Source organism: Zosterops lateralis (genome assembly GCF_965231275.1).
Source record: "Zosterops lateralis genome assembly, chromosome: 5".
Lineage (NCBI taxonomy): Eukaryota > Metazoa > Chordata > Aves > Passeriformes > Zosteropidae > Zosterops > Zosterops lateralis.
Window position 1 is genome coordinate 1,510,608 of NC_139766.1, and position 16,852 is coordinate 1,527,459.

The window sequence follows — 16,852 nt, forward strand, 5'->3', positions numbered from 1 at the left end:
GCTCGTTCCTTTTTTCACTTGTTCCCTCGTGATCTTGTCAGAATTTGGGTTTTCCCTTCGCTTGTTCCTTTTTTCACTTGGTTCCTCGTGATCTTGTCAGATTTTGACTTTTGCTTTATCTCAGATCTCGACCCTTTTTTTCCACTTGTTTCCTCGTGATCTTGTCAGATTTTGGGTTTTGCTTTATCTCAGAGCTCAACCCTTCGCTCTTTCCTTTTTTTTTTCCATTTGTTTCCTTGTGATCTTGTCAGATTTTGGGTTTTGCTTTATCTCAGAGCTCGACCCTTCACTTGTTCATTTTTTAATTTGTTTCCTTGTGATCTTGTCAGATTTTGGGTTTTGCTTTATCTCAGAGCTCGACCCTTTTTTTCCATTTGTTTCCTCGTGATCCTCTCAGATTTTGGGTTTTACCTTATCTCAGATCTTGACCCTTCACTCATTCCTTTTTTCATTTGTTTCCTCGCGATCTTGCCCGAATCTGACACGGAATTCCCTCACCTGCAGCGGAATTTCGACCAAAATTAGGGACAGCAGAGCCCCTCCAACCATTTGGGATCATCTCCCTCTCTTGCCTGGTGGCCATAAATCCCCCTCCTCCCATAAATCCTCTTTTCCCCAAAAACCCGCGTTTATTTCCGGCACCTCCATCCCTGGCAGGAGCTCCGCGGTTCTCCAGATTGTCCCCGGGGATGTGAGGATGAGCTCCAAACCCAACATGTTCCTGCAGCAGGAGGGTTTCTTGGGATCCTGGCCAGGGATCTTCTGCTCCTCCTCCTCCTCCTCCTCCTCCTGGCTGGAGTTTTCCAAGGAATTTCAGCTCCTTGGTGGAATTCCGGGATGGGAGAACGCGCGGGTGGGAACGGGGATAAGTTGGGATGAGTTGGGTGTTGGAGTTTTTCTTCTTCTTTCTTTTTCCCTGTTTCCCTGTCCCAGGTGTTTTTTGGAATATTTATGGATTTTTTTATCCCATATAGAATATCCAGAAGTGTTGGATTCTGTAGGTTGGTAAATTTTGGGAGGCTCAGAGGGATCCCAATCCGAACCCTGTGGAAGTTCTCTGCTTTTTTTCCCCATCCCCAAATTTATCCGGTTTCCCCTCCAGGAGGCTGTAAAAATTCCTATAAATTGGGGAAAAAACTCCTCGTTTTGGGAAATTAAGTCTTCAGTTAGAGAGAGAGGGGATTTCAGGATATGGAATCAGCTTGGGGCAGGATTGGAAGGCTGGGAATTCCTGGATCAGGGAATTCCCTCATTGCAGGTGTCACTGGCATTGAAAATTCCTGTAAATTGGGGGAAAACTCCCTGTTTTGGGAAATGAATTCTCCAGTTTTAAAGAGGGATTGGAGCCAGCCTGGAGCAGGGCTGGGAAGAGGGAAAATTCCTGGATCAGGGAATGCCCTCATTGCAGGTGTCAGTGGCATTGAAAAGTCCTATAAATTGAGGAAAACCTCCCTGTTTTGGGAAATGAATTTTTCAGTTTTAAAGAGGGATTGGAATTAGTTTGGAGCAGGGCTGGGAACAGGGAAAATTCCTGGATCAGGGAATTCCCTCATTGCAGGTGTCACTGGCATTGAAAATTCCTATAAATTGGGGAAAACCTCCCTGTTTTGGGAAATGAACCCTGCAGTTTTAAAGAGGGATTGGAATCAGTTTGGAGCAGGGATGGAGAGCTGGGAACAGGGAAAATTCCTGGATCAGGGAATGCCCTCATTGCAGGTGTCACTGGCATTGAAAAGTCCTATAAATTGAGGAAGACCTCCTTGTTTTGGGAAATGAACTCTCCAGTTTTAAAGAGGGATTGGAATCAGCCTGGAGCAGGGTCAGGAAGAGGGAAAATTCCTGGATCAGGGAATGCCCTCATTGCAGGTGTCACTGGCATTGAAAATTCCTATAAATTGAGGAAAAACCTCCCTGTTTTGGGAAATGAACCCTGCAGTTATAGAGAGGAGATCCCAGGAAATGGAATCAGCTTTGGAGCAGGGATGTGGGGCAGGATGGAAGGCTGGGAATGCCCTCATTGCAGATGTCACTGGCATTGAAAATTCCTATAAATTGAGGAAAAACATCCCTGTTTTGGGAAATGAATTTTTCAGTTTTAAAGAGGGATTGGAATCAGTTTGGAGCAGGGATGGGAACAGGGAAAATTCCTGGATCATGGAACGCCCTCATTGCAGGTGTCACTGGCATTGAAAATTCCTGTAAATTGGGGGAAAACTCCCTGTTTTGAGAAATGAACTCTCCAGTTTTAAAGAGGGATTGGAATCAGCCTGGAGTAGGGCTGGGAACAGGGAAAATTCCTGGATTATGGAATGCCCTCATTGCAGGTGTCACTGGCACAGAAAATTCCTGTAAATTGGGAAAAACCTCCCTGTTTTGGGAAATGAACTCTCCAGTTTTAAAGAGGGATTGGAGTCAGCCTGGAGCAGGGATGGTGGGGATGGAAACAAGGAAAATTCCTGGATCAGGGAATTCCCTCATTGCAGGTGTCACTGGCATTGAAAATTCCTATAAATTGAGGAAAACCCTCCCTGTTTTGGGAAATGAACTCTCCGGTTTTAAAGAGGGATTGGAGTCAGCCTGGAGCAGGGATGTGGAGCAGGATGAAGGGCTGAGAACAGGGAAAATTCCTGGATCAGGGAATGCCCTCATTACAGATGTTACCGGCATTGAAAACTCCTGTAAATTAAGGAAAAAACTCCCTATTTTGGGAAATGAACCCTGTAGTTACAGAGAGAGGATCCCAAGGTATGGAATCAGCTTGGGGCAGGATGGAAGGCTGGGAATTCCTGTGGCAGGGAAAATTTCTGGATCATGGAATGCCCTCATTGCAGGTATCACTGGCATTGAAAATTCCTATAAATTGAGGAAAACCTCCCTGATTTGGGAAATGAACTCTCCAATTATAGAGAGGATTTGGAATCAGCCTGGAGCAGGGCTGGGAACAGGGAAAATTCCTGGATCAGGGAATCCCCTCTTTGCCCTCGGGCAGATCTGGGTGATCAGAGCAGTTCTCAGGGAATAAATTAAAGCAGCTCCAAAACTCCTCTCCCACTTTTCTGGGATTTATCCAGGCCAGGCTGGATCAGGAATTTTGTGTTGATGTAGGAGAAGGATCTGGGCCACCCCTGCTGGATTTTTTTTTTGTCTGGAATCATCTCTTCCCTCCATCCTTGTCCCATCTCATCCCATCTTGTCCTTGCCCGACCTCTGCAATTCCCAATTCCCATTCCCACCTGTGAAACTCCAAATTTTGGGAGTGTTGATTCTGGGATTGTTGAAAGGAGGCCAAAACAACCCTGATCTGATGGGATAATGCAGTCTCTGCTTTTATGGGATCTAATTCCATTGGGAAGCTGGAATTCAGCCCTCCAGGGGATCCTGGTGGAGAAGGAAATGGGAACTGGAAATGACTTTAGAGTTTTTAGGGTTTAGGTCAAGTCTGAGCAGCGCCCAGGGCCAGGAAGGAGATTCCCAGAGCAGGATCCACGTGGGAAAAGTGGGATCAGCCCTTTCAATTCCCATTCCCATCTTTGAAACCCCAAATTTTGGGAATGTTGATTCCGGGATGGTTAATAGGAGGGCAAAACAACCCTGATCTGAAGGGATAATGTAGTCTCTGCTTTTATGGGATCTAATTCCTGCAGGAATTCAGCGCTCCAGGGGATCCTGGTGGAGAAGGAAATGGGGACTGGAAATGACTTGAGAGTTTTTTAGGGTTTAGGTCAAGTCTGAGCAGTGCCCAGGGCCAGGAAGGAGATTCCCAGAGCAGGATCCACATGGGAAAGGTGGGATCAGCCCCTTCAATTCCCATTCCCATCTTTGAAACCCCAAATTCTGGGAGTGTTTATTCTGGGATGGTTAATAGGAGGGCAAAACACCCCTGATCTGATGGGATAATGCAGTCTCTGCTTTTATGGGATCTAATTCCTGCAGGAATTCAGCGCTCCAGGGGATCCTGGTGGAGAAGGAAATGGGGATTGGAAATGACTTTAGAGTTTTTAGGGTTTAGGTCAAGTCTGAGCTGTGCCCAGAGAGACACCCAGAGAATTCCAGGAGTTCCTTGGTTTGTCTTGGGGGAGTCCAAATCTCCATTGCTCATTAACACACCGCAATTAACGCTCTTCCCTCCGAGGCAGAGCTCATTAGCACCGAGTGGAAAAGTCCAGGGCTTTGCCCATCGTTTAGTTTCTCGAGGGGGATTAAAAACACAAAAAGGGGCCGTAAATTTACAGGCAAATATAAACCAGCTGCTGTAGGGTTGGTTTGGGGGAGGAGGGAAAGGTTGGGATTGAGGTGAGGCCTAGAGGAGGATTTAGGGATGGGAGGTGGAAGGATGGAGCTTTTCCTACAGAAAAAACCCAAACTAGGTTGTTAAAAGGGTGTTTTTTTAGGATTTTTTTTATTCTGTGTGCCCCACCTTTTCTTTTCCCACCTTTTTTGCTTCCACCTTTTCCGCCCCACCTTTTCTTCTCCACCTTTTCTGCTCCCACCTTTTCTTCTCCCACCTTTTCTGCTCCACCTTTTCTGCTCCACCTTTTTTTCTCCCACCTTTTCTGCTCCCACCTTTTCTGCTCCCACCTTTTCTGCTCCACCTTTTCTGCTCCACCTTTTCTGCTCCACCTTTTTTTCTCCCACCTTTTCTGCTCCACCTTTTCTGCTCCCACCTTTTCTTCTCCCACCTTTTCTGCTCCCACCTTTTCTGCTCCACCTTTTCTTTTCCCACCTTTTCTGCTCCCACCTTTTCTGCTCCACCTTTTCTTTTCCCACCTTTTCTGTTCCCACCTTTTCTTTTCCCACCTTTTCTGCTCCACCTTTTCTTTTCCCACCTTTTCTGCTCCCACCTTTTCCGCCCCACCTTTTCTTCTCCACCTTTTCTGCTCCCACCTTTTCTTCTCCCACCTTTTCCTTCTCCCACCTTTTCTTCTCCATTTTTTCTGCTCCCACCTTTTCTTTTCCCACCTTTTCCGCTCCCATTTTTTTGCTGTGACATCCACATGGGATGTGGGGTCGTTCTCCCCTCCCTCCCACCTCCAGAGGTGAATTTCATTCTCCTTTTTCTCCACAAATAAATAGGGAGAGGACGCTTGGAGCAGCAGCGCTCCAAAGCCGATGAACCCCAAGTGCTTTTTGGTACAGCCATAAATTCGGCTGAAATTCCTCGCTGGAATTTTGCTGGGGAGGGAATTTTCGGGAGGTTGAGGCAGGTCCTGCTCAGCCTTTTTAACCTCAGCCTTAAAATATTTGGGATCGAAAGTAAAGTCTTGGAGGGTTTGGGATCGAAAGTAAAATCTTAAAGGATTTGGGATGGAAAGTAAAGCCTTGGAGGGTTTGGGATTGAAAGCAAAGTCTTGAAGGGTTTGGGATTGAAAGCAAGACTTTGGAAGGTTTGGGATCAAAAGTAAAATCTTGGAGGGTTTGGGATTGAAAACAAGACCTTAAAGGGTTTGGGATTGAAAGCAGGACCTTAAAGGATTTGGGATGGAAAGCAAAGTCTTGGAGGGTTTGCAAGGCCTTAAAGGGTTTGGGATTGAAAGCAAAGCCTTGGCAGGTTTGGGATTGAAAGCAAAGTCTTGGAGAGTTTGGGATCGAAAGTAAAATCTTGGAGGATTTGGGATTGAAAGCAAAGTCTTGGAAAGTTTGGGATTGAAAGTAAAGTCTTGGAAGGTTTGGGATTGAAAGCAAGATCTTAAAGGATTTTGCATCGAAAGCAAAGTCTTGGAGGGTTTGGGATCAAAAGTAAAATCTTAAAGGATTTGGGATGGAAAGCAAAGCCTTGGAGGGTTTGCAAGGCCTTAAAGGGTTTGGGATGGAAAGCAAAGCCTTGGCAGGTTTGGGATTGAAAGCAAGACCTTAAAGGGTTTGGGATTGAAAGTAAAGTCTTGGAGGGTTTGGGATTGAAAGCAAGACTTTGGAGGGTTTGGGATCGAAAGTAAAATCTTAACGGATTTGGGATGGAAAGCAAAGCCTTGGAGGATTTGCAAGGCCTTAAAGGGTTTGGGATGGAAAGCAAAGTCTTGGAGAGTTTGAGATCGAAAGTAAAATCTTGGAGGGTTTGGGATTGAAAGCAAGACCTTAAAGGGTTTGGGATGGAAAGCAAAGTCTTGGAGAGTTTGGGATCGAAAGTAAAGTCTTGGAGGATTTGGGATTGAAAGCAAAGTCTTGGAAAGTTTGGCATTGAAAGTAAAGTCTTGGAAGGTTTGGGATTGAAAGCAAGATCTTAAAGGATTTTGCATCGAAAGCAAAGTCTTGGAGGGTTTGGGATCAAAAGTAAAATCTTAAAGGGTTTGGGATGGAAAGCAAAGCCTTGGAGGGTTTGCAAGGCCTTAAAGGGTTTGGGATGGAAAGCAAAGCCTTGGCAGGTTTGGGATTGAAAGCAAGACCTTAAAGGGTTTGGGATCAAAAGTAAAGTCTTGGAGGGTTTGGGATTGAAAGCAAAACCTTGGAGGGTTTTCAAGACTTTGAAGGGTTTGGGATTGAAATTCTCCCTGGCCCATGTGGGGGATTTGTAGGAGAGAGATTCTTGAACGTGGAGGTTTTTGATTTGTGGGGAAATGCAGATCTTGGGCTTCGTTTTATTCTGATTTATTTATTTATCCTCATAATCTTTCTCTAAAAAATGGAAAAATCAGGGGCAGGGACAACCCCTGAAGGTGCATCACGACATGACCCAAAGATCCAAAATGATCCTTTTATTTTTTCCAGCAGATTTTTTGGAGAATTATTCCAATTTCAGGGCAATTTCTTTGTCTCTGGCATTTCTTTTGGCCTGGAGGCTCCAGCTCCTGTTCCCAGATTCTCCTGTTGGATTCCTCCAGGATGGAGCCTTCCTTGGGCTCCATTTTCCAGAGGAAAAAAAAAAAAAAAAGGAGAAAAGGAATCAATTCTTTGCCGTGTGCAAAGGCTGAACCTTTTATAAACAATGTCTGGGCAGGAGTGGGATTTTTTTGGAATTTTCTCTCATTTTGTGGTGCTTTCCCAATTTTTTTTTTTTTTTTTTTTTAAGTTTTTTTTTTTTCGGGTTTTTTTGGTTTTTTTATTTGTTTGTTTGTTTGTTTGTTTGGGTTTTTTTGGGGTGTTTTTTTTTAATTTTTTTTTTTTATTATTATTTTTTTTTTTTTTGTGCTGTGTTTTCCCTTTGTTCACACTCCCAATGCCAGGGATCCAAAAATATCCCCATTTCCAAATCCTCAGGAACATGGGAATGAGCTCTGGAGAGGGGCAGGATATCCAGGATAACGTGGTGATGGGCAGATTTGGGACAAATATAAGGAAATGTAGGAAAAATTAGGAAAAATCCAGGTTGAGATGTTGCTTTGGATGTTTCCCGACGTATCCCTGTTGGCCAAACCTCTGACAGGTGCCAAATTCATTCCTAAAAACATTTCCAGGTTCATCCTGCCTTGTTTTGGCTCTAGGCTGGATGGGATGCAGGTGGCTGATCCCAAAATTTTGAGTTTTCCTCCTGGAAAAGGGGAGGAAGGGAAAGCTCCGTTCCCTTTCTTTTTTTTTTTTTTGGAGGATGTGCCTGGAAATTGTGGATGGCAAAAGGGAGGGATTGGAGTGGGAAGGAAAAAACCCTGGAAAACTTGGTCCCCCACACCCTGACTGTGAATGGAATCACTTCTGGAGCTCACAGAATTCCCTGAAATCACTGCTGGGGCTCACAGAATTCCCTAAAATCCCAAATCACAGAATTCCCTAAAATCCCGAATCACTGCTGGGGCTCACAGAATTCCCTCCAATCCCAAATCACAGAATTCCCTCCAATCCCAAATCACAGAATTCCCTCAAATCACTGCTGGGGCTCACAGAATTCCCTCCAATCCCAAATCACAGAATTCCCTGAAATCCCAAATCCCTGCTGGGGCTCACAGAATTCCCTCCAATCCCAAATCACAGAATTCCCTCAAATCCCAAATCACAGAATTCCCTCAAATCACTGCTGAGGCTCACAGAATTCCCTCAAATCCCAAATCACAGAATTCCCTGAAATCCCAAATCACTGCTGGGGCTCACAGAATTCCCTCCAATCCCAAATCACAGAATTCCCTCAAATCCCAAATCCCTGCTGGGGCTCACAGAATTCCCTCAAATCCCAAATCACAGAATTCCCTGAAATCCCAAATCCCTGCTGGGGCTCACAGAATTCCCTCAAATCCCAAATCACAGAATTCCCTCAAATCCCTGCTGGGGCTCACAGAATTCCCTCAAATCCCAAATCACAGAATTCCCTGAAATCCTGAATCACTGCTGGGGCTCACAGAATTCCCTCAAATCCCAAATCACAGAATTCCCTCCGATCCCAAATCACAGAATTCCCTCAAATCCCAAATCCCTGCTGGGGTTCACAGAATTCCCTCCAATCCCAAATCACAAAATTCCCTGAAATCCCCTCTCCTTGGCCGTAGTTTAAGGATGGGACATTCTCCAGTTGGGACTGGGGACACTTTGCTGTCGCGAGAGACATTTTCTGCCTTTGGAAAACCATAAATCTTTAAATATTTTTTTTTTTCCATGCGAGAAGGAGTGGGAAGGCTCCAGCCAAGCTCTCTGGGTGGTGGGATCTCTGTTGCTTGTGGGTGTTTGGTGGAAATGAACTCCCTTGGACGGAGCAAATCCCCAAAATTTTGGGACAACACGGAAAAACTGGGGGGCTCTTCTTTTGCATCCCCCCAAAAAAAATTCCTGGCAGTGCTTGTGGCATCTCAGGGTTAACAAAGCCGAGCTTAGAGATGATTTTTGCCTCTTTGGCAGCTCTGGAAGAACTTTTCCTCGCCCTGATTGTCCTGGGATCCGCTCCTGGAGCAGCCTGGCTTCACTAGAGGGCGCAGGAATTTTAGGCTTAGGAAAAGTTGGCTGCCTTCTCCTCCTTTTTTTTTTAATCAACTGGAAAGATGCAGGGTTGAACTGGAGGTGACTGGAAGGGGATCCAGACTTGTGTCTGGCGCGGGGAAGGATCTGCTGACGTGTGGGATTAGGTGGTGCGAGCGCGGCCGGGACGCCGTTGGGAGCTCCGGGGAGCAGCCAGCTGGAGGAGCCTCCTGGAACCAGGAGAGATCCAAAAAATCCCAGAGAAAGGAGGGAAAAAATAATCCCCCTTGTCCCCCAGGCTCTCCTTTGTCAGGTTTGTGTTGATGCCATTGATCCCACAATGGTTCGGTTTTCTCTTCCCAAGGATCTCCCCAATCCGTTGACGCCGATCCTTCGGGCAGGATCTTTCCTCTTTAGAGCCTGGGGTGTGGGTCCAGCCCCCCACACCACGGCAGCTGTTTTGGGGTCAGAGGAATGTCTGGGGCTGTGTCCTTTCCTCAGGGACCAGGGAGTCCCCAAGTGTTTCTCCCCTGTGGGAGATGCCGGGGAAGGATGAGGCCACGAGGCCCCAAAGGCCACGTCCATTGGGATGGTGGCTCCAAGCAGGGAGGTAGACTCGGTGCAGAGCTTGTCCTCTTCCAGCTGGGGAAACTGAGGCGTGGGGAATGTTTTGAGCCTCTGTCCTTATCCCAAACCCCTCAGTGTGGATGAAGGGCAGGTGGGAGCTGGATGGGGACACAGCAGTGTCCCTTGGCCGGCCCCACCCCTGGGGTCTTGTCCCATCCCTGTGGAAGAGCTCAGGGATCCCGGCTCTGCATCCAACCCCTGGACAAAGGAACCATCCTTTCCTGACTGTGTTCTGATCCTGGACAAATGAACCCTGCCTTCTCTTCCCCATTCCTTTTCTTCTTTCCTTATTCCCTTCCTTCTTTCCCCATTCCCTTCCTTCTTTCCCCTTTCCCTTCCCACCCAGGTGGTCTTGTCCCATCCTTGTGGATCCTGGCTCTGCATCCAACCCTGGTGTCCTGCTCATGGACAGAGGAATTGTCCCTTCCCCACTCCCTTCTTCCCGCCTTCCCCACTCCCTTCCTTCTTTCCCCATTCCCTTTTTCCCACCTTTCCCATTCCCTTCCTACCTTTCCCACTCCATTCTTCCCACGTTCCCCACTCCCTTCTTCCCACTTTCCCCATTCTCTTCCCACCTTCCCTATTCCCTTCCCACTTTCCCCACTCCATTCTTCCCACGTTCCCCACTCCTTTCCCACTTTCCCCATTCCCTTCCTTCTTTCTCCACTCTCTTCCCACTTTCCCCATTCTCATCCCACTTTCCCCATTCTCTTCCCACCTTCCCCATTCTCTTCCCATCTCCCACATTCCCTTCCTTCTTTCTCCACTCCCTTTCCACCTTCCCCATTCCCTTCCCAACTTCCCCATCCTCTTTCCACCTTCCCCATTCCCTTCCCACCTTCCCCATTCCCTTCCCACCTTCCCCATTCCTTTCCCTTCTTTCCCCACTCCCTTCCCACCTTCCCCATTCTCTTTCCACCTTCCCTATTCCCTTCCCACCTTCCCCATTTCTTTCCCATCTTTCCCCACTCCCTTCCCATCTCCCACATTCGCTTCCTTCTTTCCCCACTCCCTTCCCACTTTCCCCATTCTCATCCCAGTTTCCCCATCCTCTTCCCACCTTCCTTATTCTCTTCCCATCTTTCCCCATCCCCTTCCCACCTTCCCTTTTCCCTTCCCACCTTCCCCCCTCAGCCGAGGGTCTCTCCTTTACCCCCTCCATCTTTTCCCGCCCCAGCAGCTCCTTTTTCCAACAAAAAACCTCCTGAACCTCTGTGCTTTTTCCAGGCTCCAGAGCGGCTCTGGATGCGCGGGCAGGAGGCGGCCGGCCTCGCTCCCCGCTGTTCATTCATTCATTCATTGATTCCTCCTCTCATTCATTTATTTATTTATTCATTCATTCATGCCTTGGGGCTCCCTGTGGCCATCCAGGGATGATGCCTCCCTGTCCTCTGGCCGATCTGCTTGGATTTTTTATTTTTTTATTTCCCAATCCTGGTATTTCCATGAGGCAGCTCCTCGCGTTGCTCGAGTTTGGCTCAACTTTGGGGGCGTCGTGAAGCGGCTCTTGTGGAGCTGCAAGAGAGGGGAGAGAAGGGGGAACGAGAGATGTTTTTTCACCAAACAAAACTCCTGGGGAACGGCGGGCATTAGCAATGAGGGGTCTCAGCCAGGAAAATATTACCTTTCCCTTGGAGTGCTGACTGCGGAGGAAATTCTCACATTTACAGCTCCGGCGAGCCCGGCGCTCATGGAAAAGAGAGGAGGGGGTGGCTTTGATTTCTCTCCCCCCTTTTTTTTTTCTCTCTCTCTCTCTCTCTCTCTTGGTGGGTTGATAACTTGGCAGCCCCCCCAGCTCGCCTCCATTCCCCGCCGGGAAAGCGGCCACCGGTGGAGGCTCCTCTTGGGCTCCCTCCTTGGAATCCTGTTTTAATTGGATTTTCCTGGAGGCCTGCGGTGTGCGTGTAGGTTAATAAAAAATAAACAAACAGCCCTTTTTTTTTTTTTTTTTTTTTTTTCCCCTCTCCTTTTTACCCGAAGGAGAGATGCAAGCGGCGGGAATGCCGAATAAAAGCGCTGCTGTGCCTGGAAAGGACATTCCTGGCATTGCTGAGCTCCTCGGAGCGGGCCCAGGCCCAAATTGGAGAGGAAAAAAAAAAAAATAATAAAAAAAATCAGAGTTAAGGAGCCGTTAGCGTGGGGAGACCTGGGGAGGCCCAGTCCTGCTCACTGTTTACTCGCAGGGCTTAAATTAACGCTGGCTGCTGACATCAGGAATTTTATTTTGTTTGGGTTTTTTTTGTGTGTTCCCCCCCTTGGTTTCCCAAGGAAATGAGCCGAGGGCGATCGCGGCCTCTGCGTACGTGCAGAGAGGCTCTTCCCCGCCTGAACCCCTGGCGGAGTTCAGCCAGACTCCACAGAGATCCCGAAGGCTCCAAAATAATTATTTTTGCTTCGTTTTGCATCCATTATAAAAAAAAAAGAAATTTAAAAAAAAGGTGGTGGAGAGGTGGGAGGAATTGTCAGCGCTTCTCGTTTTGGGGAGAGTTGTGTTTTTCTGTCGTGTTTGTCTGTGTTGGACATTGGAGAATCCCTGTGGAAAAGGTTTTCATTGGTGACATCCCAACTGTGGGATGGACAGGGCTGGGATCTGTTGGACACTGGGGAATCCCTGTGGAAAAGGTTTTCATTGGTGACATCCCAATGAAAACCAGTGGAGAATCCCTATGGAAAAGGTTCATGGGTGACATCCCAACCGTGGGATGGACAGGGCTGGGATCTGCTGGACCTTGGGGAATCCTTGTGGAAAAGGTTCATGGGTGACATCCCAACCGTGGGATGGACAGGGCTGGGATCTGCTGGACCTTGGGGAATCCTTGTGGAAAAGGTTCATGGGTGACATCCCAACCGTGGGATGGACAGGGCTGGGATCTGTTGGACACTGGAGAATCCCTGTGGAAAAGGTTTTATTAGTGACATCCCAACCGTGGGATGGACAGGGCTGGGATCTGTTGGACATTCCGGAATCCCTGTGGAAAAGGGTTTCATTGGTGACATCCCAATGAAAACCACTGGAGAATCCCTATGGAAAAGGTTCATGGGTGACATCCCAACCGTGGGATGGACAGGGCTGGGATCTGCTGGACCTTGGGGAATCCTTGTGGAAAAGGTATTTATTAGTGACATCCCAGCCATGGGATGGACAGAGCTGGGATCTGTTGGACATTGGAGAATCCCTGTGGAAAAGGTTTTCATTGGTGACATCCCAACCATGGGATGGACAGAGCTGGGATCTGTTGGACACTGGGGAATCCCTGTGGAAAAGGTTTTTATTAGTGACATCCCAACCATGGGATGGACAGGGCTGGGATCTGTTGGACACAGAAATCCGGCTCTGTCCCTCCTGCCATGCATAGGATGAAGGAATCCCTTCAATTTCTCCACAATTCCTCCCATCCTCGCATTGCTCCATTATTCCCTGTCCCTTTGTGATGGTCGTGGTGGGAATCTCAGAAGTTTCTGGTATTTCTGGCAACTTTTTTTAGGAACTGGTGATTCACTGAAATCTGGCTCTGTCCCTCCCGCCATGCACGGGACGAAGGAATTCCTTCAATTTCTCCACAATTCCTCCCATCCTCACCTTGCTCCGTTATTCCCTGTCCCTTGTGATGGTCGTGGTTGGAATCCAGGAGTTTCTGGTATTTCTGGCAACATTTTTAGGAACTGATGATTCACGGAAATCTGGCTCTGTCCCTCCCGCCATGCACAGGATGAAGGAATCCCTTCAATTTCTCCACAATTCCTCCCATCCTCACCTTGCTCCATTATTCCCTGTCCCTTTGTGATGGTTGTGGTGGGAATCCCAGGAATTTCTGGCAGCTTTTTTTAGGAACTGGTGATTTACAGAAATCTGGCTTTGTCCCTCCTGCCATGCATAGGATGAAGGAATCCCTTCAATTTCTCCACAATTCCTCCCATCCTCACCTTGCTCCGTTATTCCCTGTCTCTTTGTGATGGTCGTGGTTGGAATCTCAGAAGTTTCTGGTATTTCTGGCAGCTTTTTTTAAGAACTGGTGACTCTGGATGAAAACTTTGAAACAACAACAACTCCTGGCAGGACATTTGACAACTTTTGGTGGCCGCAGTAGAAACCTGTATTCCTCGTCGTTTTATCTCCGCAGGTTTTCTCCAAGATTTTCAGCCACGAGGCTCTGGAGAGCTACCTCCCCAAGATCCAGCTGGTGATCAAGGACACGCTGCGGGCCTGGAGCAGCGAGCCCGAGCCCATCAACGTGTACCACGAGGCGCAGAAGCTGACGTTCCGCATGGCCATCCGCGTCCTGCTGGGCTTCCGCATCCCCGACGAGGAGCTGGGCCGCCTCTTCCAGGTCTACCAGCAGTTTGTGGAGAACGTCTTCTCCCTGCCCGTGGACCTGCCCTTCAGCGGATACAGGAGGGTGAGCCTCGCCTTGGGTTCTCTGCCCCATTAATTGATTAATTAATTAAATGATTAAGTGATTAATCCGCGGCTTTTCGCGGTTCTTGGTGATTTCGGGGTTTCGCGGACTCTGATTGACCTCAAAGAGTCTGTTTTTGGATCACGATTCATGATTTAGATGGAAATCTGGTCCTTAGTGATTTAGATGGCAGAAAATAGTCAGGGCTTGCCCAGATTTAATTCGTGTTTTTCCTCATTTGGCAACTTTCCTGGTTTTTTTGGGGTTTTTTTTAGTTCGTGGGACCCTCCTCCTTTTAATTCCCTCCTGAACTCGGAGTGAAATGGGGTCCTTGTAATTCCGACAATTAAAACTTGTGATCCTTGTAATTCCCAGAATTAAACAGGTTCTTTCTCAGAATTAAACAGGTCCTTCTGATTCTTGCATATTCCAGTTTATTCGACGAATGACGCAAAACAAAAACGCAACAAAAAATAGACATAAAACCATTTTTTTTTTTTCATGGGGAATTTTGATAACAGAAACACAAGGGTTCAAAATTTACTTTTCACAACTCCCCTGAATTTTTTTTTTTTTTTTTTAATTTTTTTTTTAATTTTTTTTTTTGCCTACGGGAATGATTCTCAGAGCCCAGAATCACTCCCAGCAGCCGCACTCCTGTAGGAATTGCTTTAGTGGGGACCAGGTGATCAAATTGCTGGGGAAGAGGATTCTTTGGGATGAATGGCCTTTTCCTTTGAGACACAATTTTTCCCAGGGATTTCCATCCATCCCAGGTCTGTGAACCGGTGCTGGACAGGGGCTCCCAGCCCAGACCCCTCATTTACACCTATTCCAGTTTATTTGACGAATGACGCAAAACAAAAACACAACAAAAAATAGACATAAAACCATTTTTTTTTTCATGGGGAATTTTGATAACAGAAACACAGGGGTTCAAAATTTACTTTTCACAACTCCCCTGAATTTTATTTTATTTTTTTTTTTTTTTTTTTTTTTTTTGCCTATGGGAATGATTCTCAGAGCCCAGAATCACTCCCAGCAGCCGCACTCCTGTAGGAATTGCTTTAGTGGGGACCAGGTGATCAAATTGCCGGGGAAGAGGATTCTTTGGGATGAATGGGCTTTTCCTTTGAGACACAATTTTTCCCAGGGATTTCCATCCATCCCAGGTCTGTGAACCGGTGCCGGACAGGGGCTCCCAGCCCAGACCCCTCATTTACACCTATTCCAGTTTATTCGACGAATGACGCAAAACGAAAACACAACAAAAAATAAACATAAAACCATATTTTTTTTTATGGGGAATTTTGATAACAGAAACACAGGGGTTCAAAATTTACTTTTCACAACTCCCCTGAATTTTTTTTTTTTTTTTTTTTTTTTTTTTTTTTTTTTTTTTTTTTTTTTTTTTGCCTATGGGAATGATTCTCAGAGCCCAGAATCACTCCCAGCAGCCGCACTCCTGTAGGAATTGTTTTAGTGGGACCAGGTGATCAAATTGCTGGGGAAGAGGATTCTTTGGGATGAATGGCCTTTTCCTTTGAGACACAATTTTTCCCAGGGATTTCCATCCATCCCAGGTCTGTGAACCGGTGCTGGACAGGGGCTCCCAGCCCAGACCCCTCATTTACACCTATTCCAGTTTATTTGACGAATGACGCAAAACAAAAACACAACAAAAAATAGACATAAAACCATTTTTTTTTTCATGGGGAATTTTGATAACAGAAACACAGGGGTTCAAAATTTACTTTTCACAACTCCCCTGAATTTTATTTTATTTTTTTTTTTTTTTTTTTTTTTTTGCCTATGGGAATGATTCTCAGAGCCCAGAATCACTCCCAGCAGCCGCACTCCTGTAGGAATTGTTTTAGTGGGACCAGGTGATCAAATTGCCGGGGAAGAGGATTCTTTGGGATGAATGGCCTTTTCCTTTGAGACACAATTTTTCCCAGGGATTTCCATCCATCCCAGGTCTGTGAACCGGTGCTGGACGGGGGCTCCCAGCCCAGACCCCTCATTTACACTTAGGTGTTGATTACTCCTCCTGTGATCTCCCCCTACTCTGGCTTTACTCCTCCCGCCCAGGGGACACCTCCAGCATCTTCACACCTTTCTTTGAGCCTCTGTTTTTATGGCTGGGACCTGCCCTGGGCACGTCTGCAGCTCCAGGGATGGGCGAGGTGCTGCTGCTGGTGTGGTCTGAGCTCTTTTTCACTGTAGATTTGATATTTTCTGAGCTTGAGAATCGCTGAGCTCTTCTCAAGGGAAAATTTCCTCAACAGTTTTATGTTGGTCTGATTTTTTAGCCTTTTGATACTTTACATTTTTCCTTTTTTTTTTTTTTTTTTTTTCTTTTTTTTTTTTTTTTTTTTTACGTTGTAAAAAAAAAAAAATGATGTTTAGTAAAAAATGCATGTTTTTTCTTTTAGGGAAAAGAACAAATTGATAGATTTTTATGTTGACTACTAGAGTCAGAAGGGAAGCGTTACTCTTGTCTTTCGATCTTTGATTAAATTCCAAAGACTGTATAAATTGAGATTTCAAAATAAGCTTTTTCTTCTTTCTCGTCTCACAAAAAAAAAAAAAAAAAAAAAAAAAAAAAAAAAAAAAAAAAAAAAAAAAGTTTATTTTAGGATCTCAACTTAAATTATCTTTGGAATTTGATCAGGGATTGGGGGACGAGGGTAACACTTCTCTGACGCCAGTGGCCAACCCAGAAATCCATCAATTTCTCCTTCCCCCTGAAAAGGAACGTGTTATTTACTAAACATCAGTTTTGGTTTATTTCACAACGTGTGAGAAAGCTCCGGTAGAAATGTAAAATATCAGAAGGCTGAAAAATCAGGGCGACAGTTTTATTTTTCTCAAAAAAACTTTGTGTGAATTATATTTTTTGCTCATAACAGCAGGTGTTGTTTGTATTTCTGTTACTCAGCCAATGGGAGAGGAGTCAGTGCTATGGACCAATAACGTGACTTTTAGTACAGCGTGTTATAAAAAAATCTAAATTA

General features: G+C 46.2%; 1 protein-coding gene and 1 long non-coding RNA gene across 3 annotated transcripts in view; one reads left to right on the top strand and one right to left on the bottom strand.

Moving 5' to 3' along the window:
* Positions 1-16,852, bottom strand: part of LOC310909700 — a 534,801-nt gene that overhangs the window by 253,453 nt on the left and 264,496 nt on the right. The window lies entirely within an intron of this gene.
* Positions 1-16,852, top strand: part of CYP26B1 (cytochrome P450 family 26 subfamily B member 1) — a 50,299-nt gene that overhangs the window by 22,107 nt on the left and 11,340 nt on the right. For both annotated transcript variants that reach the window (XM_083861701.1, XM_083861702.1), the window contains one exon: positions 13,560-13,835. In XM_083861701.1, the coding sequence (XP_083717827.1) occupies positions 13,560-13,835 (276 nt within the window). The remainder of the gene's footprint in view (positions 1-13,559; positions 13,836-16,852) is intronic.